The sequence below is a fragment of the Schistocerca americana genome, chromosome 5 (assembly GCF_021461395.2).
Source record: "Schistocerca americana isolate TAMUIC-IGC-003095 chromosome 5, iqSchAmer2.1, whole genome shotgun sequence".
Classification (NCBI taxonomy): Eukaryota; Metazoa; Arthropoda; class Insecta; order Orthoptera; family Acrididae; genus Schistocerca; species Schistocerca americana.
In genome coordinates, this window is record NC_060123.1 from 248,427,374 (window position 1) to 248,454,103 (window position 26,730).

Consider the following 26,730-nt stretch of genomic DNA (forward strand, 5'->3'; position numbering starts at 1 on the left):
AATGTGTTCTTACCTCTGCCAACTCTTTAAAATTTTGTGGAATGTTTTACTTAATTTTATGCAGTGCAGTAACTATGACAAATAACGAAAAGAAATTCAGTCCTTTATCAACTAAAGATATCAGGCTCTGATATGAGCAAAAATCAAATTTTTTCAAATAATAATTTTCTTAATATTGGACGATACGTACTTCATACTGGCCAGAGTGCCATCTTTCAGCACAGATAGCAGCATTTGGCAAGCAGTACAGCCACATCAAAGCCGTGCTCAGCACGGAATGCAGAGACCATGTCTGTAGCAGTGAAAGCATTAATAAACTTTAGTTATATGCATGGGTGCCCACAGAAATTTTTTCAAGACAGGGAAGAATTGTAAAATTGCCACTTTCAGGTGCAACTGATTAGGTTATTTTGGAAATGTCTCATCCCTCAACAACTAAATTTGAGAAGAAGTACATAGAATTTATTGTAACTGAAATGACTGATAATTCTCTCCTTAGTATATTGTGCTGTCTTTGGGTCAGGGTGTTCAATCGACTCCTCTCTACAGCTTGGTAAGTTCTGCACGAGCGAGTGACAGAGAAAAGATTGAAGCCACTATTTGATCACAGTTCTGTAAAGGTTTGCAACTATTCTGAATGAAAAAGAGTACTGGAACCACTGCCATTCCACGTTATCAGCAAAATCTCCAGTGTAAAAAAAAAGGCCTTCACAATATACACTAACTGCTGAAATCACAGTAAGTCTAGTTGTGTTAGGAAATGTTAGATCTGTAGTTTAGTCGAGTCACAGGCACTCATTGCTATAAATTCATAAGAATTCTGCACTTAGACTCCAGGAGAGTCCAAGTGCTCCCTCTTGCCTCCGCCCCCCCCCCCCCCCCCTAAATTGCAGATGCCTTTGTTTATATAAAGACTTAGTCTTCTTGAGTAAACTGTAAGCCTAATCGCTCCAACTGATTTTGGCTTTTGTGAAGCAAAGTTTGTTATGAGAGCCACCTCTGATATTCAATTCTGACAGGTAGAAGCCTGCTGCCCTTAGCCAGACACATAAGTTTAAGTCAGCCAAAGAGAGATTTGTCTAACACATTGAAGTTCCTAAGACAACAACCACTGTGTACGCTCATATGTAGTGACTGAGTAACTGAGCCTGAAATAATTATTAAGGTAATTTAGTCAAGTAAAGATTTAATTTTGAAATTGAAGAAAGAAGATGGCAAGAAGCTGTTGTACTGAAAAATTGGATTTTTCTTAGTGAAGAGGACCAAGAAATAAACTACTGACCGATGACTGGAGATTGTATACGCCAACAAATAAGGGTGAATGGATGTGTCAAAACAAAGATTTACTGTGTAAACCAACAAATAACGGTGAACGGATGTGTCAAAATAAAGCTTTACAAGAGGGATTAAATAATTTGAAGGAAGTTGATTGTGTAACTAAGTATGAGGCTAAATTAACTGAATTAAACATCATATACGCTGTGACTGCATGCTGACAAATCAAGCATGTACTGAATTCTTGAATGAAACAAAGATGTTAAGTGGATATAAAAGAAATTATTTAGTAAAAGTATGAGGAAAACTGGATCCAATATTAAATCATAAAGAGGATGGGAAGTGTATTATTATGGGAAGCATTGAACTTTTTATTAAATAAGAGATTAAAAGTGAATTAGAATGAATCTTAACAAAAAACGAGAGGAATAATATATGGTGGGAGGATTTACTTTTGAAATGGGTAAATCATTAACAGTCACTTCCCCACAGTCAAACCCTCTAGTTGTGAAGAAAAGGTATTATTTTTGAAAGCATTGTAGGTTTGTTATCTAAAAAGATCAGAGAAAAGTAAAATATGTAATCAGCCATTTAATTGGCAGTGTTACCCAGTGGGGTATGCTACATTTAGACTAATTTGAGAAATATCATGATTTTAAAGTGTATTTAGAGCTAAGTATTGGAGTGACGGTGCGGGGAGGGGGGGGGGGGGGGGGAATGGGAATCAAAAATCAAACTGTTAAGCTCACAACCATACCATAACAGATGGAGTGGATACATTTAGAGCTACAAATTTAGTTTACCCTATTAGACAAGAACATAGAAGGTAGGGAAGAAACTGCTAGTTGTGGACTGGGCTACGATCACTCATCTACTACATTTCCTTGAGCAGTTACACACAATTGAAAAGTTGGGAAATATACAAGCAGAAGATCCTAACAAAGTGATCAGACTGAATAAATGCAAAAGTAATAATGCAAAGGAATTGAGGGGAAATCTGTGGGTGTTTAACAATAATAAAAGGCAGGATGAATAGAGGGGTTATAACAAACTTAATTCTAATTAGAGATCAATCAATAACGAAGACAGGCACAGAGAGGAACCACAGAAGCAGCCTGTTCTCAGAAGTCACAATAATCAAGTCAAGGGTGTTAAAAGAACCAATATAATGATGAACAATTAGAACAGATGGTCAAGAAATTAACTGAGACAGCTCCCGTGAACGTCATATTACATTCTAGTAGTGCTACTGGCATCACACAAAAGGGGAGTTTTACAAGAAAAAAAATTAATAACACATTTTCCTTCTTTCCTAGAAACATGAGTCATCGAAGTGGGGCTGTGACTGGTGCAACTGGAAAGCCAGTAAGTGAAGAAATTTTGTTAAAATTTAAGACTGAAAGTTGGATGGTTGGTTTTAATTGTGTCAAATATTGAAGTGCCCACTTTTTGAAAATATAGTGCAATTGGATAGATTAAAAATCTGTTCACCAAGTGGCTGCAAGAGAGCACACACATATAAAAGGTTAAGAAATTTGCAATCTTGAGGAGCCAGTGGCTCCTCCTTCTGGCAGAAGGGTTGAAGAGGAAGAAAGAGGGATGAAGAAAAAGGACTGGTGAGGTTTAGGAAATGGAGAGAGTTTGGAAAAGTCACCCAGAACTCCAGGTCAGGGGAGACTTACCAGACAGGATGAGAAGGAAAGACTGATTTAGTCTTCTGATGTTCTGGGCATAATTCCAGTTATCACTACCTTGGAGAAGTGATGATGCACAGCCAGGGTAGCACTGACAGACAGTCATAGGCATTTCCAACTATGTACAATACACTATGTGATCAAAAGTATCCAGACACCTGGCTGAAAATGACTTACAAGTTTGTGGCGCCCTCCATCCCTAATGTTGGAATTCAATATGGTGTTGGCCCACCCTTAGCTTTGATGACAGCTTCCACTCTTGCAGGCATATGTTCAATCAGGTGCTGGAAGGTTTCTTGGGGAATGACAGCCCATTCTTCACGGAGTGCTGCACTGAGGAGAGATATTGATGTCGGTTGGTGAGGTCTGGCATGAAGTCAGCATTCCAAAACATCCCAAAGATGTTCTATAGGATTCAGGTCAGGACTCTGCGCATGCCAGTCCATTACAGGGAAGTTATTGTCACTCAATTACAGGCTGCGCATTATGAGAAGGTGCTCGATCATGCTGAAAGATGCAATCGCCATCCCCTAATTTCTCTTCAACAGTTGGAAGCAAGAAGGTGCTTAAAACATCAATGTAGGCCTATGCTGTGATAGTGCCTCGCAAAACAACAAGGGGTGCAAGCCCACTCCATGAAAAACATGACCACACCATAACACCACCACCTCTGAATTTTACTGTTGGCACTACACACGCTGGCAGATGACGTTCACTGGGCATTTGCCATACCCACACCCTGCCATAGGATCGCCACATTGTGTGGCATGATTCATCATGCCACTCAATGTATTTCCACTGTTCAATCATCCAATGTTTACACTCCTTACACCAAGCGAAGCGTCGTTTGGCATTTACCTCCTGCCTAACTTTCATAGTACTTGCAGTGGATCCTGATGCAGTTTGGAATTCCTGTGTGATGGTCTGGATAGATGTCTGCCTGTTACAAATTACGACCCTCTTCAACTGTCGGGTGTCTCTGTCAGTCAAAAGATGAGGTCAGCCTGTACACTTTTGTGCTGCACGTGTCCCTTCACGTTTCCACTTCAATGTCACATGGGAAACAGTGGACCTAGGGGTGTTTAGGAGTGTGGAAATCTCGCATACAGACGTATGACACAAGTAACACCCGATCACCTGACCACATACGAAGTCCATGAGTTCTGCGGAGCGCCCCATTCTGCTCTCTCATGATATCTAATTACTACTGAGGTAGGCTGGCAGTAGGTGGCAGCACAATGCACCTAATATGAAAAACGTATGTTTTTGGGGCTGACCGGATACTTTTGATCACATAGTGTACATTCACAGAAAAATCAACAATATGTTAGTCATGTAACTGACCATATTGAAGCCACACTGGCTGGCGGCAGGTGTCAGTTATTAAACTTCAGTTATATGAAGACTTTGGCTTCTTTCTGCGGTTGGGAGTAAACTGTAAGCTTAACAGTTCTTATTTTATTTGCTGTGAGGTCAAGTTTCCAGCAAGAGGTATGTACAATGTAACATTAATGAAAATTTGAAGTCTGCCGGCCTTAGCGGGCACACGGGTCAAAGTTAGTCGAAGATATATTTTATCTAAAAATCGTCTCATACATTAAAGTTTCTATCTTGACAACTCCAGTTATTCCCTCATAAAGTACAATATGTATGTGGCTCACTTCAACTTAGCTCTTCTTAAAACGGCACACTGGTATTTGTACTCATTAGTATGCTTTCATTACGCTTGGAAAAAAGCTCATGCTATTGAAACCAGTTTCATGTGCACCACAGTACTCTACAAATACTGGGTATTTCTAATGTAGAGATTTCTTAAATATTATTTCACAACAAAAGCTGTGTTTACTAATTGCCTCTGTTATGTTACAATGCAGTTTGCTTGAGGATGTTCAATGAGTGGCAGCACATCAGTAAACATTACTTTGCCACCGGATTTGCCCTCTATTTTACAAGATGACGCAATGACTGTAGTTATGGTCTTATGGTTTTGTGTCCTGTCCAATTTGTTGCCTCGGATTTTAGGGAGGGGGTTTTAATGTGCTGCTGGGTGACTGGCTCACCCAGGTTTTAGGTAAGAGGTCAGCCAGTCACGATTACCTCCTTGTTTCCCTTCGGTTTCTGTTCTCTTTTCCTTGTTTCCCTTCCTTTTTAGTGTGTTCCTTCTCCTCTTGTTTTGCCTCTGTATGTGAGGATTTGGAACTGCGTCAGGTCTGTGTCTTTTAGCCGTTCTCCTTGTTCGCTGTTCGTCTTAGTCCCTTCACTGCATGTGTTCCTATTTTTATGCATTTGGGCACTGATGACCACGCTGTTTAGCGCCCGTAAACCTCAAACACACACACACACACACACACACACACACACACACACACACACACACACAAACACATAAACATTACTTATAGTGGTGTTGGTTTCTGATTCTCCTCATTTATACAATACTAATATTTAGTGATATGAATATAATAGAGGGAAACATTCCACGTGGGAAAAATATATCTAAAAACAAAGATGATGTGACTTACCAAACGAAAGTGCTGGCAGGTCGATAGACACACAACAAACATACACACAAAATTCAAGCTTTCGCGACCAACGGTTGCTTCGTCAGGAAAGAGGGAAGGAGAGGGAAAGACGAAAGGATGTGGGTTTTAAGGGAGAGGGTAAGGAGTCATTCCAATCCCGGGAGCGGAAAGACTTACCTTAGGGGGGAAAAAAGGACGGGTATACACTCGCACACACACACACACACACACACACACATATATCCATCCTCACATATAAAGACACAAGCAGACATCTTCAAAGGCAAAGAGTTTGGGCAGAGATGTCAGTCGAGGCGGAAGTGCAGAGGCAAAGATGTTGTTGAAAGACAGGTGAAGTATGAGTGGTGGCAACTTGAAATAAGCGGAGATTGAGGCCTGGTGGATAACGGGAAGAGAGGATATATTGAAGGGCAAGTTCCCATCTCCGGAGTTCGGATAGGTTGGTGTTAGTGGGAAGTATCCAGATAACCCGGACGGTGTAACACTGTGCCAAGATGTGCTAGCCGTGCACCAAGGCATGTTTAGCCACAGGGTGATCCTCATTACCAACAAACACTGTCTGCCCCTGACGAAGCAACCGTTGGTTGCGAAAGCTTGAATTTTGTGTGTATGTTTGTGTTTGTTTGTGTGTCTATCAACCTGCCAGCGCTTTCGTTTGGTAAGTCACATCATCTTTGTTTTTAGACATACTAATATTTAGATCATACAAAGAATACTTGTAGCTTCAAATTATTAATAACACTTTGAATAAACCAAGGGATGAAAGGGACATTGAATAACTACTTACCGATTTATGTCAACAAGTTCTTCAGCTTCTGACTGATATTTTTCTATTCCTTTCCTCATATCTGGACATTTGGCAATTTCTGCCTGTAAATCATTTTGAAGTTGTTTGTACAAATTTTCCTCACGAATAGCCTGAACAGAACAGAGGGAGGACAACTTTAATACAGGGCTTGATGATAAAACGCTTTGATAAAAATCCACTGTGTTGATAATACAAACCAAAGACCACATCAGTTCATTCTCCAACAAGCGCATTTTCTTGTCATGATTTGCCATGGAGTTGTAATAATCACATCGCTTTTTAAGATCTTTTATTTCAGCTTTCAAAGCATCAGCTGCCTGCAACATGTAAAAAGGCATGATAGAAGTGCACTCAACTGTCATTCATCATTTTTAAACTGCTATAAATATTACCTAGTTAATGATGGACAAGATACAATAAAAAGTAAATAAACAAATTAAAATAAAAATAAAAAAATAAAATTAATTTTTTTTATAGATATCAAAATTAGAGAATGACTGTATTGCCAACAAATAGACAAGTGCCAGTGTTGTAATGTTCTCAGTGTGCTTTTATACCATTTAAGAAGCTACTGAAAATTTGAGCAAATGTTTATTCTATGGAGATGTGCAAAAACACACTGAAAATGTCTCCTGCATGTGTAAACTAGTAACACTTTATTATGAAAAGGACAGTTGCTACCCACCATACAGCAGAGATCTTGAGTCGCAGAGAGGCCTATCTGCGACTCAGCATCTCTACTATATGGTGAATAGCAACTATACTTCTCATAATATTTCACATTCCTTCCTGGATTTTCCATTGTTTAAAATAGTAACATGTGTTGATGGAAAAGGATCGACTCAATTTCACATGGCTACAGCTTCTGGACCATAAATTGAATTTCAATAAACCATGTACTGTATGCAACAAAATACTTTCTTAAAATAGACCACTACTACTTGAGCGCTCCTAATGTACAGCAGTTTAAATTGTGAGTAAGATTAAGAAAGAGCATCTGTAAAATTTGAGGTTATTGCTCTTCAAGTAAATAGAAAAGCCAGATCACGTATCAAAAGACACCACTGCATGAATTAGGAAGTGTTTTGAGAGTAGCTCAAAGAAGTCAATGCACAGATCAAACAGAGAACTTAAATGCAAAAATCTTTCTACCAATAATAACTACAACTAGTAGAAGCTATCTGCAAGAATTACAAGATAAAACGCATAGAATTATGTGAACATAGACTTCAAAACATGAAAGAAGAAAATTTTCCAAACACAGTTCAACTCGAGAGTACAAAAGTTCATGTGTATTGCATAATATCTTTCTGCATTCAATGAGGAGTTGTAGAATTTCAGGTACAACAGTATGGGGCTCCACATCAATGGCACCAAAATGTTACGACACGCCTAAAATGGAGGTTTTTTGGGGATCACAAGAGTAGTAATCGCACAGCCTTAGATACAGATAGCTTTTACAGCGGAAAACTAACACTGTAGTAAGCTATTGTGTGTGTTTGGTGTACTTTTGATATATATTGTATGTTCATATGTAAAAACTTTATATAGTGTAGAGCAATATGAAGCAGGTAGAAGCGTCACAAATGCCAATAGACTGACTTAGCAAATGTCACAGGATAGCCACTTAATAACGTGTGGGGCCTCCTTTGACCCTGCGGATTGCAGTGAGATGCCATGGAAGAGAGTCCACATGTCCCTGGTTCTTCTCTGGAAGCAGCTGACACTAAATTGTTTGCAGAGCGGCAGCCAATTCTGATCTGTTCACAGGTGCAGGGTCCATGGCTCAGAGCCTGCTTTCCATGGCATCCCAGATATGTTTGATGGGTTTCAAATCTGGGTTCTGGGGTGGCCATCTCAGTCTTTGGACCTTCAATGCATTCCCAGGTGACATGGTAGCGATGTGGGAGCACAACATCATCTTGAAACACTGCAGAACCGTCAGGAAGGAAAAAAATGAGTGGAAATGTTTCCCAAACAGCTCAACATGCTGCAGACTATTCAAAGTCCCTTCCAAAACAACTAGGCGTCCATTTCATACCAGGAAAATGCATCGCAGACCATAACACAGACATTGCTGCCTTGAACCACACCTTCTTGGCAGAAGAGTTCCACTGACTGATATGGTCTGCACCACACATGGTGCCTCCCATCGGAGGCATTGAAATCAAGGTTCATCCAATCACATCTTGTGACGCCTTTGTTCCAGTATCCATCCCTGGTGACTGATGACAAATGCAAGCCATTGTGCCCGAAGATGTTGGGTTAACAGAGGCACCCGTGTGCAGTGTTAGTGTCCGTACCCCGTGGAACCCATATCCCTATGGACTCTCCACTGAGAGACTTGTCTACCACAACCTGTGCTGAACTGGGCCACGATTTGTTGCACAATTGCTCTTCTGTCACTAGTGATGATCCGTCTCATATGCCGCTGATCAAGGTCATTGAGGGCAGCTGGATGGCTGGTAGTTTGTCTGTTGTTGAAGAACACATCCTCAATCAACCATTCATGATACACCCTGGATGCAGTTGAAAGTGTGAGGCCGAATTCCTGCACCAGTGCCGAAATAGAAATTCCCATCCATCGGGCATCGATTGCCATACCAGTTCGAATGGTGTCGGCTCACGATGTCACTGCATGTTACACAAACCACTTCTCATGTCTCTTATACAGCTGCAGTCAGCACAGGGAGGGGATGGGGATGGTCAGGAAGGGAGGGGGGTGCATACAACACACCCAAGCTATCTGTGCCCCACTATCCCATGACATTTGCTAAGTCAGTGTACTGACGAGACAAAAACAAGTGACGTGCATGCTCCATAGAGATTAATGGACATTGCATGCATTAAAGCTGGCTACCACACTGCAAATATCTACAACATATTTACTGTTAAAAGTTTCAATAACAATGTTCCTTTGTGCTTCATACTTCTATGCAAGTTCAGAGTGGGTTTTGAAAAGCGCTGAGATTTGGATTGAGAGTTGACCAGATGGGCGAGTTGGCTATTTAAAGTCACCTCAAATTGCTATGGGCAAGCAATATTATAATGTCAATTTAGTACCCTCGGCTGTAACTGTAGATCAGTTATGAAAATTTTAAAGTTTTTTCGGAACAAATCTATAAACGTTACGGAAAACCAGAAATGACTGTTGATACTATAGTTAGAAATATTTCAATTAAAGGTATTAACTGATGGGTAAATCTTAAGAATCATTAGCTGATGCAGAGGATACAGAGTTGGTTCGTGGTATTTCTGACTGATATCCAGTTCAAGTTAGTAATTCTGTGACAGACCCCTATCTGGAAAGCTATGAAATATTATTCTCGTTGGTTGTTGTTGGTTTGTACTGGAAGGATGGCTGTTCATGTGAACTGAGTACCAAGAAGGCTAAGTTATAAATTTTATGCGAGATAGGAGCTACTCTTATGGTTACCAGGTGTGCTGTGTGACTTCTTTAGTAGCAAACTCAACAGATTTACAGTCAAATTGCTATCTCATTACCTGTGGTACTGAGGAATTAAGATTAACAAAGAACACCACTATGTTAATTTACTATAGTGCTATCTTGAGTTTTCGCATTTATCGTAACACAGTAATTGAGTTAGCACTGATAGATGCCAACACCTGACCTGGAAGAGATTTGAGCTGACTTCTGTAACTGGTAGGATACAAGACGAACTATATCATATTTTGAGAGCATGAGATAAAGTGTTAAATTATTAAAGAAATCACACTTAGAGAAAAGATAATTGAATAAAATTAATTCTGGTAGTGTTAAAGGACAAATAATTAATTTTTATATCTTTTCACTGACATAAAAGAATCATGTTAGCAATAATAATCGAAAGTTAGAATGAGTGATCTCTGACAAGCTTAATGCAAAATTGCTGAGTTATTCCTACACTGAGAAACATAAGAAAGATATTTATTAGGTGAAGAGCTACTCAGCATTATGCTTAATTATTACTAGTGGAAAGAAGGGTAGAGAAAGGTAGAGCTCTTGTACATCTGCTTGGTAAAAAAGAGAAGAGAATAATTTTATTTATTAGATACAATTAACAAAATGTATAAATAAATGTAGTAAATAAAGTTCAGGCAGACTGCAAATCATTTAGGAGTAAACGAGAGCATACTTTGAGTAGCAGAAGCAATGAGCTGTTGACAGGCATAAACAAGACAATGAAAACTCCCTTGCTTTCGGAAGAAAGCATTTGACGAGTGTGTGCCCCCCCCCCCCCCCTCTCTCTCTCTCTCTCTCTCTCTCTCTCTCTCTCTCTCTCACACACACACACACACACACACACACACACACACACCTGTGCCCCTACACTGTACCAACACGACACACAATGCCAGGATTGCAGTTCACCAATTGGACTTAGGTGGAGTGGGGTTATATTAGGTGGGGTGGATGGATGGAGGTAAGGGTGGGAAATAGAAAGAGGTGTTGGAAATGGGCAGTCAGTGGCTCATAGGGAGGCAGCAGGTGTGCTGACTAGGAATGCGGGAGGGAAAGGTGCGAGTGCATGGGCTAGGCATGTGATTCACGGGCACTGGAGCTGTCCGGATGTGGCACACTGTTAAGATGACATGGAAGTGTGGGTTGGGAGGGGGTGACAAGAAGAGAAAAGGGAAACTGTTGGGTAGAAGGTGTTGGGACAGGAAGTTAGTGGAGACTGAGGCCCAGGGCATAACGGGAACGAAGGATGTGTCACAAGGATCACATCTTTCTAAGTAATTCAGAAAAATCTAGTGCTTGAGGGAAGGATCCAGATGGCATGCACTGCAAAACAGCCTTTGTACTCGAGTATTTTGTTGGGTTGCGTTGTTTGGAGGAAGAGACCAAACAGCGAGGTCATCGGTCTCATCGGATTAGGGAAGGATGGTGAAGGAGGTTGGCCATGCCCTTTCAAAGGAACCATCCCGGCATTTGCCTGGAACAATTTAGGGAAATCACAGAAAACCTAAATCAGGATGGCCGGACACATGATTGAACCGTCATCCTCCCGAATGCGAGTCCAGTGCGCTAACCACTGCGCCTCCTCGCATGGTGAGTTATTTTGTATTCAGTGTGTTGTGCCACTGGGTGGTCAACTCTGTTCTTGTTCACAGTTTGGCAAGGCCAGTATCTTGGTTGACATCCGATTGGTTGTCATGCCAACACAAAAAGGTAAGCTGTGATTGCAATACAGTTGGTACATGACATAACTGATTTCACAGGGGACCCAACTTCGATGGGAGAGGATAAACCACTGATAGGACTGGAGTAGGAAGTGCTGGGTGGATGATGTAACTGGGTCCTCCACAGGGTATGATCCCTGGGCAAAATGTTTGTAGTGGGACTGGCATAGAGGTCAACCAGGGTGTTGTGTAGGTTGGATGGGTGACAGAATAACATTTTAGGATGAGTGGGAAGGATCTTGGGTAGGATGTCCTTCATTTCAGGGCATGATGACAGATGCAGCTCAAACCATGGCAAAATATATGTTTCAGTTGCTTTGGTCCAATTTGATATTAGTTGACATGGGGAGCACTACTTTAAAGCTGATCCTTGGGAGTAGTTGGAGGATTAGGAGTGTTTGAGGATATGGTACGGGATACCTGTGTACTAGGTGAACTAAGTTTGGAGAGGGGCAGAGGGGAGGATAGTGTCCATTGGTGAAAGCCCTTGGGAGACTGTCAGCATACTGGACAAGGCAATTCTTGTCACTGCAGATATGCTAGCCATGAGTGGCCAGACTGTGTAGAAGTTATTTTTTGGTGTGGAAGGGGTGACAGCTGCCAAATGCGGGTACTGTTGATGGTTAGTGGGTTTAATATGTAGAAAGGAGTGGATGGAACCATCAAAGAGGTGGAGGACAAAGTAAAAGAAGGTGGCATGTTGGGCTGAGGAGGACTGCATGTTGAAGTGGTGGATTTATAAAAATATGGTGTCTTGGCCCTGAGCCCAGACCATGTATATATCATCAACGAAACTGAATCATACAAAGAGCTTGTTGCAATAGGCTAGGAAGGTTTCCGCCAGATAGTCCATAAAAAGGGCCAAGGCACTCTATGCTGATTCCCCCACAACCTCAACACTTCTCCTGCCCACTTCACCTGGCCGTTGTTAGCCCAACATGCCACCTTCCTGGATGTTGTCCTCCACCTTTCTAATGGCTCTGTCATATTAAACCCACTAACTGCCAAAAGTACTAGCATTTTGACAGCTTTCACCCCTTCCAAAATAAAAAATAGTTACCACACAGCCTGGTTACATTTGGATGGCATATCTGTAGTAATGGGAATTCCCTTGCCCGGTATGCTGAAGATCCCATGAGAGCTCTTACAAACAGGCACTTCCCCCCAGACATAGTCCACGAACAGATTTCCCATGCCATATCTGCACATATTCCCAATCTTCCCATCACCAAGAATCAGCTACAAAGGTGATCCCCCCCACATCACTTAACATCACCTCAGACAGGAGCAACTACACCATTTCCATCACCAAGGTTACAGTACCTATTACCATGTCCAGAAATGAAGGTCATCCTATGAATGATCCTTCCCATCCCTCCTAAAGTGGTGTTCTGTCATCCACCAAACCTACACATGATCCATCCCTATGCCACTCCCACTCCTGACCCCTTGGAAGAGTGTACTGGGGGGAAAGGATAGGACTGATGAAGAGGGAGACTTTAGCAAGAGGGTATCGGTGCAGGATAAATGAAGTTAGGGTCACGGGGAAGGAGTCTTGGTAGCTGAGGAGCAGGGTCGGGAGGAGATTGAGGCCACGAGAATTATGAGACTGAAGGGTGTGTTGCAAGCTCTCATCAGTGTAATCATAGAACCTGACATTGTGAACCAGTCATTAAAATCAAGCATGTCATGCTCAGCAGCGTATTCTGCTATTGGGTGGACAAATCTGCTCTTGGTCACACTTTGGTGATGGTCATTCATCTGACATGGGCACGGAAATGAAAAACATCCTACATGCAATCCTTCCCACCCATTCCACATCCCACCCAATCTATGCAATACCCTTGTCCAGCTTTATGCGACACCTACTCCCAAGCTCTTGTCTAGGTGCGAGACCTGTCAATTCACCCACCTGGCACATCCTACTTCAGATCTGTCACAGGCTTTCCTATCCTATCCTATCCTATCCTATCAGAGCCAGGGCTACCTGTGAAGGTAGTCATGTCATAACCAACCCTGCTGTGATTTCTGTCCAGCGTTGCGTGTGAGTATAACTACCGATCAGCTGTCCACTCAAATGAATGGCTACCACCACAATGTGACCGAGATCAGAGATAACTATCTAGTGACAAAATATGCTGCTATACACAACATGCTGAATTTCAATGGCTTTTCTACAACCTCTGTCATTTGGATCGTGTTGCTTAACACCAGATTCTCTGAATCATTAAACCAGAGATTCATTCAAAATAGTAATCCTCCTGGCCTCCATCTACACTAAACACTGTATTAGCAAAACTTAGGTGAAGCTGGATGTAAAGATACTCTTTAAGTTAGTTTTTAGTTTACATGTGGCTAATATAGAACTTGTAGGAAAGACTGTAAACAAATACACCAAAAGTAAACTGAGGCAGTTGTGCACCACAACGTGTCCCAACAACAGAGCATTCTTACAAAACAATTAGCACTTTAAGAGGTCTACATCAGCCTGTTCCAACTCAAAGGCTACTCGCAGACAGCCATTTGGTCACGGGAACAGGTGGCAACATGATGACCTATAGCAGTCATCCAGCCAGGCTGCAGCATACATGATCATACTCCACTGGCCTAACAGGGGTGTCTAAACAGCTCGTACATGTGCAGAACACATGCAATACAACCTTCTGACACGTAGCCTACACTACCTGCACCTGCCAATGAGTGCATTGAGGAGCAGACACGGGCATGGTTGCTCCATGGGACAGCAGTGGAACAGTCTATTCTAGATGTTACAACAATCAACAATACACCAATCAGAAAACTATTTGATTTTGAGGATTAAAAGGTTTTGAGAGAAGTTTTCAAGAAAACACAAGTAGAACAATTATTTTGTTACAGCTGTTTCCATAATGCATATCTGTTTTTTCTTTTGAATTTGGAGACACAGCAACATGAGAGCCTAATTCTTAACAGCTTGCATCAGACATAACTACAATGTGTATACATGTTCCAAAATTTAATTTCACTTTTTGCTAATGCATGCTCCTACAGCTGAGTCGGTGAAGGACAATTCCTGGCAGCTCACAGTGCTGTTGGAAGCTTTCAACTGTGAAGCACTAATCTCTGCAGGTAAAAACTGCAGCCGTCTACAGACCTGCGATAACACTGAACCGTTGCTATACAGACATGTATAAAATCATGTTACTTTATTGGTTCAGGTAGGCCCATTAAGTGGTCACAGCCAGCCCAATGTAACTGTCACGGATCAACTCACACTGACTTCACTATAGCTAATTCTTTACCAAGCTCATCATTAGATATTACCAAGTAAAAAAACATCGTCGGTACCAGAGTTTCTGATCATGGATTTTAATAAACAATTATTACCTATTTACTATTTTTATAAAATCATGTACACAGTAAAAATTGAAAATAAATTTAAGCTTGGACTGTTCATAAACATGATCATATGAGTTACATGACAGTTATGTGCAGGCAAAACTGGCTATGCAAATATCTATTCTTAATTTTGCTAACAAAAGCTTGTGTTAGCTTTATCACCAATGAAGTAAAAAGTCATCACTGTGTTATGATTTGAGTACAATCAGGTCATCCTGAAGCTCCTCATGAAAAATTTTTTGAATGCATATTTTCATTCCACAGGTGCACTGACAAGGTAAATCTGGTTAAGTGGGTGTTCTTGTAACAAGGGTATTTGTTGTTATTAAAAAAACACGGAGATCATACACAGTCTCACATCATTGCATCTCTAATACAATATGACATGTGCTAAACCTTTTTTCTTAATTCACACTTCATAAATATATTTCATTGTTTCCACAGAAACCATTATAGGTAAATCACAACAAATAAGCACTCATTATTACCATCTGTTTATTGAAATATATTTAAAGACAACACCAACACATGCACACACACTTGTGTGCCCATGTGCACACACACACCTACTACTCAACAGCACTAACCTTCCTTTTCTGCTGATAAATGCGTTTGGCTTCTTCAAGGCTCTTTATTGTGTTCTGATATGTGTCTTCTATAGCTTGTAGTTGTGTTGCCTTTTTGAAAAGTTTGTATTTCTCTGCAGGATCACTGTTGCTCAGAAATGTGCGTGCTGTATCCTGATTCAACACCGATATAGGATTGTTAACCTGAATATTCAGATGACTGACAATACGATCCAATTCCTCCTTTTTTGATGACTTGACTTCCCCTAAACAATCAAACAATCTTAAAAACAAGACCCATTTACAGAGGCGGTGTACATAAATTATCTTAAAATTATGCTCTAGAGATCTAGTTATGAATATGGAAGGTGAAAGTAACTGTAAGCCAATTAATTTTTAAATAACAGAAGACAGGAACATCATAAATAACATTATGTATGGACAGTAAATCATGGAGAAATATGAAGTTCCTTAAAGACCAACACTAGTTTCATAGAAGATAAAATGGATGGACTGTAAAAAGAATCTATGGAGAAAATAGTCTGACAGCTTGATGAAGAGTAAAAAGCTTCAGTGCTGAACAACTCAGACATGAACACACTACTTACATTTCTTTTCCATGTCTCCGATACATACTGCAGTTTCCTCAAGATTAATTACTTTATGAAGCACCACAATTTTTGAAAATGTCATGTACAATTACAGTAACAAACCATCAAAATGATGACTTTGTGTCACTGACAAGTAACTGATTCCATTTCACTCAACATGAGATCAAATTTTACCATATAAAACACTGAAAAACGCAGAACAATCTTAATCTACTAACCTCTTGCTGATCGTATTCTGTAGGTTGACTGTCCTGATACTGCACTTAATGTTCTACATATAATTATCATATTGCCATATTCTTCAGGTTTATATGCACGGACACCTTTGTTGTTAATAGTTATTTCAACCGATGCAGTAGTTGCTCCTTTTCTAACAAAGTCTGTAAAAAATAAAAGCAAACTTTCTTAGATGATTGTGGGAAGGAAACCACAAAAATTTTACAGCAAATACAATATGATGAACAGGCTGAGAAGTCATTCATTAATAAAACTACACATATTGCGAGCAACTTTCTTCTCTCCCCACTGCACCTTGCCTTTTTTCTGTTTCTCCCTTTTTGTTATTGAACTATGACAAACACAAGCACCAGAGCTAAGATTCTCAGCTTAACATGTTGTTTTGATTTTATATATGGGTGATGTGAAGGAGTGGTAGTTCATTGGGATTCACGTTAAGGATGTCAATATTTGCTACTCGCCACATAACGGAGATGATGAGTCGCTGAAAAGCACAACAAAAAGACTGTTGGAAAGTTAGCTGGTGGACAATGAGGTCTTCGTCAAAAGTAGACAACACACACACATGCACACATTCATGCAAATGCAACTCTCACCATGACCACAGTCTCTGGCAGCTGGAGTCAGACTCAACAGCTAACTTTCTGACAGTCTTTTTATTGTGCCTTTCTGCAACTCAGCATCTCTGCTGCATGGTGAGTAGCAACTATCCCTTTCATTTTATTGTTACATTCCATCCTGGATTTTCCATTGTTGGATGTCAATATTTGTAATATTTTATGCAATTTACATAATTTTTCACAGCATACAGAGTCTTGTGCTCATTTAACATTGCTGTATCCTTCCAGTTACAAGGTTCAGGTACAAGGATGACATGTGTACATGTTGGAGGATTTTAATGTTTGACTTTTGCCAAAGCTCAGTTGTCTGCAGTACACCACTTGATAATGGCCGTAAGGCCAAAATTGCAATTCTTCTTCTTCTTGGCTTCCAAGGGACTCAAAACTTACGTGCCAATCTCACAAGCTGCCTCCAAAAGCTTCCATCTTGTGCTACTTCCTGCTAATTACTCACACCAATTCTGTCAAATCTATTAAATATTGTTTTAATTCATTTACTCATGCACTCCTGGTTCTCCCTCTTGGTCCTTTACTATGAAATGACTTCTCCAGGAATATTCTTGAAATCACTTGATTCTCATCAGATAGCCTACGAAATGAAGTCTTCTGGAATTTTTTATGCTCATTGTTGTTGCTTATTGTGACAGAATGTGGGTTTGTGTGTTGTCTCTTCTCTTCCAGTTTTTTAATCTTTATCATAGCACAGACCAATGATTTGCCTGTAAACTTTGTTTTGGCTTATGATACAGAATGATTGTGTGGATCTACATGAATGAGATCGGAGTGAGTGAGTGAGTGTGACAATGTTTTTAGCCTCTTGACCCAACACTGGTTTCTTTTAAAATTCACAAGGGTGCTGTTAACCTCAAAGTTGAGTACCCATGCATCCCAAAAACAACAATAATAAACTTTGTTTTCAAATAGTTATAACTAGTGTTCTTCCCTTTTAGTTAAACTCCATGTTTCTGCTTCATAGGTTAGGAATGGTCTGACGATTGTGTTATAAACATTCATTTAGTTTTCCTTGTCAGTAGTTTAGGCCCTAATTTTTATCTCATTTTCATTTCTACTTGTCTCTGAGTTTGTTCATTTACCACTGCACCCAGAAATATGAACTCTTAAACAAGTTCAAATTTATGTTTGCCAATTATTAGATGTAACTGGTCATTTTGCTATTCCAACATCTTTGAACGATCACGTGTTTTGTTTTCTGATCATCTACTCTTAGGCTAAGCTTGAATACTGCTTCTACGAGCTCCACAAATAACTGTCTAATCTATTTCACATTTTCCAACAAGCACTATACCACCTGCATACGGTAAAACATTTATTTTTTGCAGGGTCCCAACATGTACTAGTTTGAGTTTCCTCTCAACTCTCTCCAAGGCTAACTGAAGAGAAAAGCGGACAGAGAATCTCCCTGTCTTGGTCAGTTCTTGTTTTTAAATGGTCAGATTTTATTCCAGTTAGCAAAACTCTGCTTATATTATCATCAATGTATATTTTACAAGGATTTATAAGTTTAATCGTAAATCCCAAGTCCATCACAAGAATCCACAGGCTTTACCTGCGGATGGAGTCAAAAGCTTTCATTAAGTCACTGAACAAGTAATGTATTCATTTTTGTTTACATTCCCAATAATGTTTCACATGCTGTTTTGATTGTAAATATACTGTCAGTAGCAGAACTAGTTTTGTAAAAGCCATTTTGATAATCACTGATTATATTTTCAGCGTATGGTTTCATGCAGTTCAGCAATAAACAGGATACAGTTTTATAGGCAATGTTTACTAATGATATTACCCTATTGTTTCTGTAGTCTTCCTTGTCTCCTTTTTTTACATATCAGAACCATTAATGATTCTTTCCACCCTCACTATAGCCAACATATTCTTCTGGTGACAAACTGCATTTATTGCTCTGCCTCAGCTGCACATTTTTAATTAGATTACATACTTCGATCACTCTGGATCATCTTCAGATCAAAGCATAAGCAACCCCTCAACTCTACTCAGAACAACATGCCAGAATACTCTGACACAACTGCTGTGATCTGAAGATGATCCTAAGTAGCTGAAGCACATAATATAATTAAAAATGTACAACTGAGATGGAACAATAACTGTGAATTATCTTTCCATTCTGTTGGTGTGGACTCAGTTTTCCAGATTACCTACACGAGGTGAAGCAAACATCTGTGCAGTGCTTCTTCTCCATGTTTTGGTATCTCAGCTGGAATACCATCACTCCCAATTGCCATGCCAATTTTTAGGTGTTTGAAACTTCTTAGCACACCTTCGTATGTCAGTTCTGGATTATGGTCATTTTAGGGCTGCTGCTGGAATTTGTAATTGGTGATTCTGATTCCGAATATTTCAATAGACTGTCAAAATATTTCTTGCTTGTTGATAAGACAATAACCATACTGCCATTCTTATCCTTCATCACCTTAGACTTGTAACTGAAACCTCTTTTAATTTCATTGACTGCCGCACATTTTCTGAATGTTGTTACATTGATGTTATTCATTAATAGATTCCATCTGTTGTTTTAGATATGGTTTAGATTCCATCTGTTGTTTTAGGTATGGTTTATTTTTCCTACTATTTATTTTACTAGCCTGCTTTTATGCCTGCCAATCATTAAGTTCTATTTTAGGATTTTTATGAACTTGCAGCCATTTCTAGCATAATTTCATAGCCTTGTCTTCACCTTCCTCACATTCCTCATCAAATCATTTCTCCCTGCCTTGTTTTACTGCCTGAAGGCTATTACTTGCTGCTGTGAGGATAACTTCTTTCATTCTATTCCATTGCACATTGCTGTTCATTTCATGACTTTCTCCCACCCTACTCAGAACCTCAAATCAATTTGAAATTTCAAACTTTGTATTTTAGTATCTCTTCTGCTCCTATTACATTTTCCAGATCAAATTTGGCCACATTTCCATGTCTAATTTTCATTTTAGGTACTGCCTACTAACCTGATTCTATAGAAATTCTTCCAATCCATATGTGGCATACAGCAAACCAGTGCTTAACAGTATTGGTTAAAAACGGTCTTGATTGCAATTTTAGTTTTTTTTATTTTTCAACTACACGTTTCGCCTTATTTAGGCATCTACAGGTTGATCTTACTTTGGTATTTCTTACAACGATACTTTAGAGAGTGTAGCCAAAGGACATCGTCAAATACATCAGACCAACATTGCATTCGTTAAACTCCGTAAAAACTTTTCTAGATGGACACGAGTGACCCCAAGACCTGCATAACGTGTTCCTGTTCACAGGATTCTCATTGTACTTGTTTAACTAGACTGTTTTCTGACCCCATTTCCACTCCTCGGAATGATTGTACACCTATTATTGCCTTTCTATGTCTGTTATCTATGAGAACATGACCAACTTGATTTACTGTTTCCTTATCATTTGAATTCCATGTTTCTTTATGTAACATTTCATTACTTTTCTGATGTAAATTATCATTTGAACAGAACATTTGACAACATCCTGTTTTCCAAAATTTGCATTAAAATCCCCCATTACTTTTCCACTAACATCCACTGTTACTATCCTGATATTGTGTTTTGATATTTTGTTCCACAAGTCTGATAGGTTTTCAAAGAAATTGGAATTGTGAAAATGAAAACTCTCTAGTCAATGGTGAATATAATGTCTTTTAAATAATTCTACATGACTGTGAACCCCACCCATGAGAAGTTAATCACTTCTGGATCCAAAATGTGACGTACTAAGTTGTTTCTACTTGAATGGGAGAGTACATTGGAGTACAAAACTTTTTCAAATATTTTGAAAAAAGGCATTAGTAAAGAAACCGGACAATAATTATTTAAAACTTTCTTGTCATATTTATCATAAAGAGCAAAGAAGTTTAACAACTGCATATTTTAATCTGTCAGGAAAAATTCCCTGGATCACAGATACCACTCATATATCACTAAGGATATTACATCACCTTTTCAGAATTCTGTTCGAAATTCCTTCGATATCACATGAGCTTTAGTTTTTCATAATTTTTATAATTCCATTAATTTCAGTGAAAGCTGTCGGTCGCTACTTCTACCTGCTTAGTTTTTTGGAATGAAATTTGTAACACACTCATTTGCTCCTTCACCTGAACCATTTAATACTATTTTTGCTGCTACACTCATAAAGTGATTGCTAAAAATGCTTACAACCTAAGAATCATCAGTCAGAGCACTGTCATTAAGTGTAATTGTTAACATTGTCACTTAGTTTAACTGATATGGTATCTTGCGCATTGACTGGATGCTCAGTCTCCTGTTTTACTATACCCTCTATTGTTCTAATCTTATTCTACATCTACATTTATACTCCGCAAGCCACCCAACGGTGTGTGGCGGAGGGCACTTTATGTGCCACTGTCTTTACCTCCCTTTCTTGTTACAGTCGCGTATGGTTTGTGGGAAGAACAACTGTCGGAAACCCTCCGTGCATGCTCGAATCTCTCTAATTTTACATTGGTGATCTCCTCAGGAGGTATAAGTAGGGGGAAGCAATATATTCGATACCTCATCCAGAAACGCACCCTCTCGAAACCTGGACAGCAAGCTACACCGCGATGCAGAGCGCCTCTCTAGCAGAGTCTGCCACTTGAGTTTGCTAAACATCTCCTTAACACTATCACGCTTACCAAATAACCCGGTGATGAAATGCGTCGCTCTTCTTTGGATCTTCTCTATCTCCTCTGTCAACGGTACGGATCCCACACTGATGAGCAATACTCAAGTATAGGTTGAACGAGTGTTTTGTAAGCCACCTCCTTTGTTGATGGACTACATTTTCTAAGGATTCTCCCAATGAATCTCAACCTGGCACCCGCCTTACCAACAATTAATTTTATATGATCATTCCACTTCATATCATTCCGTACGCATACTCCCAGATATTTTACAGAAGTAACTGCTACCAGTGTTTGTTCTGCTATCATATAATCATACAATAAAGGATCCTTCTTTCTATGCATTCACAGCATATTTATCTATGTTAAGGGTCAGTTGCCACTCCCTGCACCAAGTGCCTATCCACTGCAGATCTTCCTGCATTACGCTGCAATTTTCTAATGCTGTAACTTCTCTGTATACTACAGCATCATCCGCAAAAAGCCGCATGGAACTTCCGACACTATCTACTAGGTCATTTATATATATTGTGAAAAGCAATGGTCCCTGTGGCACGCCAGAGGTTACTTTAACGTCTGTAGACGTCCCTCCATTGAGAACAACATGCTGTGTTCTGTTTGTTAAAAACTCTTCAATCCAGCCACACAGCTGGTCTGATATTCCGTAGGCTCTTACTTTGTTTATCAGACGACAGTGCGGAACTGTATTGAATGCCTTCCGGAAGTCAAGGAAAATGGCATCTACCTGGGAGCCTGTATCTAATATTTTCTGGGTCTCATGAACAAATTAAGCGAGTTGGGTCTCACACGATCGCTGTTTCCGGAATCCATGTTGATTTCTACAGAGTACATTTTGGGTTTCTAGAAATTGTATGATACGGGAGCAAAAAACATGTTCTAAAATTCTACAACAGATCGATGTCAGAGATATAGGCCTATAGTTTTGCGCATCTGCTTGAGGACCCTTCTTGAAAACTGGAACTACCTGTGCTCTTTTCCAATCATTTGGAACCTTCCATTCCTCTAGAGACTTGCGGTACACGGCTGTTAGAAGGGGGGCAAGTTCTATCGCGTACTCTGTGTTGAATCGAATTGGTATCCTGTCAGGTCCAGTGGACTTTCCTCTGTTGAGTGATTTCAGTTGCTTTTCTATTCCTTGGACACTTATTTCAATGTCAGCCATTTTTTCGTTCATGCGAGGATTTAGGGAAGGAACTGCAGTGCGGTCTTCCTCTGTGAAACAGCTTTGGAAAAAGGTGTTTAGTATTTCAGCTTTACACGTGTCATCCCCTGTTTCAATGCCATTATCGTCCCAGAGTGTCTGGATATGCTGTTTCGATCCACTTACTGATTTAACGTAAGACCAGAACTTCCTAGGATTTTCTGTCAAGTCGGTACATAGAATTTTACTTTCAAATTCACTGAACGCTTCACGCATAGCCCTCCTTACGCTAACTTTGACATTGTTTAGTTTCCGTTTGTCTGAGATGGCTCTGAGCACTATGGGACTTAACTGCTATGGTCATCAGTCGTTTGTCTGAGAGATTTTGGCTGTGTTTAAATTTGCAGTGAAACTCTCTTTGCTTTTGCAGTAGTTTCCTAAGTTTATTGTTGAACCATGGTGGGTTTTTCCCATCCCTCACAGTTTTACTCGGCACGTACCTGTCTAAAACGCATTTTACGATTGCCTTGAACTTTTTCCATAAACACTCAACATTGTCAGTGTTGGAACAGAAATTTTCGTTTTGATGTGTTAGGCAGTCTGAAATCTGCCTCCTATTACTCTTGCTAAACAGATGAACCTTCCTCCCTTTTTTTATATTCTTATTTACTTCCATATTCAGGAATGCTGCAACGGCCTTATGATCACCAATTCCCTGTCCAATTTGACACAAAATTTAAACGGTTATTAAAATATGAGACTGCCTAGTAAATGCAGTAATGCTGCTACTTGCGCACTGCTGACACACTGCTCGGCGGCAGAAGGCTAACTGTACTGTCAGTAATGTACAAAGACTATTTGAAAGAAATAAACAAATGACAGACGACTATGCGACTTTACACATCACAGATATTAAAATGCAAATCTGCCCATGCTAATTACGAATCTACACAATGATTTGATGGATTTAACCAAACAAGTGCACTAAGAACTATCAAACAAATTTTCAACTTGACTACTACACTTATATGAATGTTAAATAAGCCACTTGCTGCTACTTGCGCACTGCTGACACACTGCTCGGAGGCAGAAGGCTAACTGTACTGTCAGTAATGTACAAAGACTATTTGGAAGAAATAAACAAATGACAGACGACTACGTGACTTTACATGTCACAGATATTAAAATGCAAATCGGCCACTGCTAAATACGAAACTACACAATGATTTGACAGATTTTGTGGTGTCACCGCCAGACACCACACTTGCTAGGTGGTAGCTTTAAATCGGCCGCGGTCCATTAGTACATGTCGGACCCGCGTGTCGCCACCGTGTGATCGCAGACCGAGCGCCACCACAAGGCAGGTCTCGAGATACGGACTAGCACTCGCCCCAGTTGTACGGACGACGTAGCTAGCGACTATACTGACGAAGCCTTGCTCCTTAGCCGAGCAGATAGTTAGAATAGCCTTCAGCTAAGTCCATGGCTACGACCTAGCAAGGCGCCATTAGCCTTACATAGCAATTGATAATTATCGTCTAGAGCATGGCTCAACAAGAACGATGTATACAACAAGGATAGATTAAAGTTAAGTATTCCAAAAGCAACGTACTTTTCTTTATAGCATTCATAGAGCGTCCTGTTTCAGACGTCCCGATATTCTGCGTGAGCTTATAGCGTGCATATCGGCACCCTCAAAATAACACTGTGTCAGCACTTCTGTCGACACATCAGATTTAACTAAACAAGTCCGCTAAGAACACTCAAACAAATTATCAACTTGACTACAACACTTATATGAACGCTAAATAAGCCACTTGCTGCTACTTGTGTTGCTACTGTATTGTTAACGTCTGTCAGGATGTGCATATTTCTGGACATTTTAATAATTTTCTTAAAATATAACAGTATTTTTTTGTAGAATGCAAGTAACAACAGTGCTTGGCTTATAATGGCCACTATATAAATTCTTCTTTTTCTCCTACATGAAATTTTAATCCCTTCAGTTATACATGGGTTACTCACTTCCTTAACTAATTTTCAAAAAAAAATGACACAAATTTACTATGTACCATACTGAATTTCATATAACATCTCTTTCTATATGTATCTCATTCCATACTACCTCTTTTAACTTAACAGTGTACCCTATTCTCACTGCTTTGTATGAACATGCCTCAGAGCTGTAAGTTGCTAAGATGGTCCATTGACACTCTCATACACATTAACTGTTCCAACCAGAGCACTGCCCATAAAAACATTATCAGTCAGGTTCCAGCTATACTGTTGCATGTGAGGTGGAAATTTGTCACTGAAATCAGACTGAAACAGGCAAATAATGATTCAAGTTCATTTTTCCTGTCAGAATCTTTTAATAAATTCACACTGAAATCTGCACAAACTACCGAATGTTTCTCCCTGTCTGATAGGTAGCTCAAGAATACATTTAGCTTTCTCATAAATAGCTGAAAGTTTCCTGGAAGGGATCTGTAGAATGTTACAATTACAAAACAAATATTCTGCAGTAACAACTCACAAGCACATGATTCTAGGTTCAGCCCTCCACAAAAACTTGTTTTTACAAATATTTTTGACTTTGTCTCCACCTTTCTCATGTCGTAACTCTTCCTTTTTCCATGTTCGCTCTATACGAAAATGATGCTAGTCTATAATCTCTTATGTTTAACATTTCTATCCCAGTGATCATAGGTGTTCATAGAGACAGAGTACATTTAACACTTCAGTATTTTCCACATCGTCTAGGGCACAGGAGCTCATCAAACTCTTTTTTCAACCTCCTTACGTTCTGATGAAACACATTAATTGTACTGATCGAAAAACTGTTACATGTTACACGGTCCTGTTCTGTTCTAATTTCCTCTCAAGACTGTCTTTCTATAACCATTTTACTCAACCATCCTTTGCCATTTCTGATAGAATTACAGTGTCATTGACAAACCTCCCTTTCTATTTGGTTTCCTTTGGTGTTTGCTCCAGGTACAGATTGAATAACAAGAGGGACATGCTGCAGACTTCATTTACCTCATTATTGTTCTGAATACAAAACACTCCTTCTTTTACAGACACACTAAGTTTCTTTTGAAAGCTAAGAACTTGAGCCGGAAGAGAAGCTTAACACAATGCGTTCAACTTATTCATTTACTGGTACATTGATAGTGTTCCTTCAAGATGAAACTACATGATGTGGAAGGAGCTAAGTTTGAAATTAAGAAACAACAGTTGCAGACTGTATTAAATACAATAGCATGGGTAATCAATTATAAAGATTTTGCTATACTCCATCTGCACTCAAAAAAACTACAAACAATAATAATAAATTGGCAGAAAGGCAATTACTTTGTACAAAGCTGCTTAACCTGCTCAGTTAAAATGCTTTATATGTATTTCCATGTATGCAGATGTTTGGTGAATCTTAAACAGTCTATACCACTTTATCTGGTAAAGTATATTTTTGTTTTGCTTTGACATCACTGTAGAAATCCAGGCTGATGACATTTTATCCCTCTGCTGCCTTCAGAAAGACAGTCAAATTTGCCACTGGATAATAATGATGATGACCTTTGGTCTGTGGGGCGCTCAGCTGCGCAGTCATCAGTGCCGTACGAAGTCCGAATTTTTTTCACAGTCCAATTTTATTTATTTATTTTTTTTTTCGCAGTCCAATCTAGCCACTGTCACAAATCATGAGGATGATGATGAAATGATGAGGACAACACAAACACCCACTCCCCGGGCAGAGAAAATCCCCAACCAGGCAAGGAATTGAACCCCGGACTCTGTGATCCAGAGGTAGCAATGCTAGCCACTAGACCACGGGCTGGGGACACCACTGGATAATAATGATTATCTTCATACATTAATTACCACAAACCATAACATATATTTATAGCTATACCCCACAACACACCATAATGCAGAGGGTGCTTCTGCTACCACTATGTACTGGGCCCTTTCCTGATTGTCAGCAA

The 26,730-nt window shown here is 39.7% G+C and overlaps 1 protein-coding gene across 3 annotated transcripts in view; it reads right to left on the reverse strand.

Moving 5' to 3' along the window:
* The window catches only part of LOC124615754 (structural maintenance of chromosomes protein 6), a 188,410-nt gene that overhangs the window by 118,454 nt on the left and 43,226 nt on the right, over window positions 1–26,730 (reverse strand). For all 3 annotated transcript variants that reach the window (XM_047143841.1, XM_047143842.1, XM_047143843.1), the window contains 4 exons: window positions 16,278–16,439; window positions 15,470–15,714; window positions 6,518–6,637; window positions 6,300–6,430 (listed from right to left, as the gene is read on the reverse strand). In XM_047143841.1, the coding sequence (XP_046999797.1) occupies window positions 6,300–6,430; window positions 6,518–6,637; window positions 15,470–15,714; window positions 16,278–16,439 (658 nt within the window). The remainder of the gene's footprint in view (window positions 1–6,299; window positions 6,431–6,517; window positions 6,638–15,469; window positions 15,715–16,277; window positions 16,440–26,730) is intronic.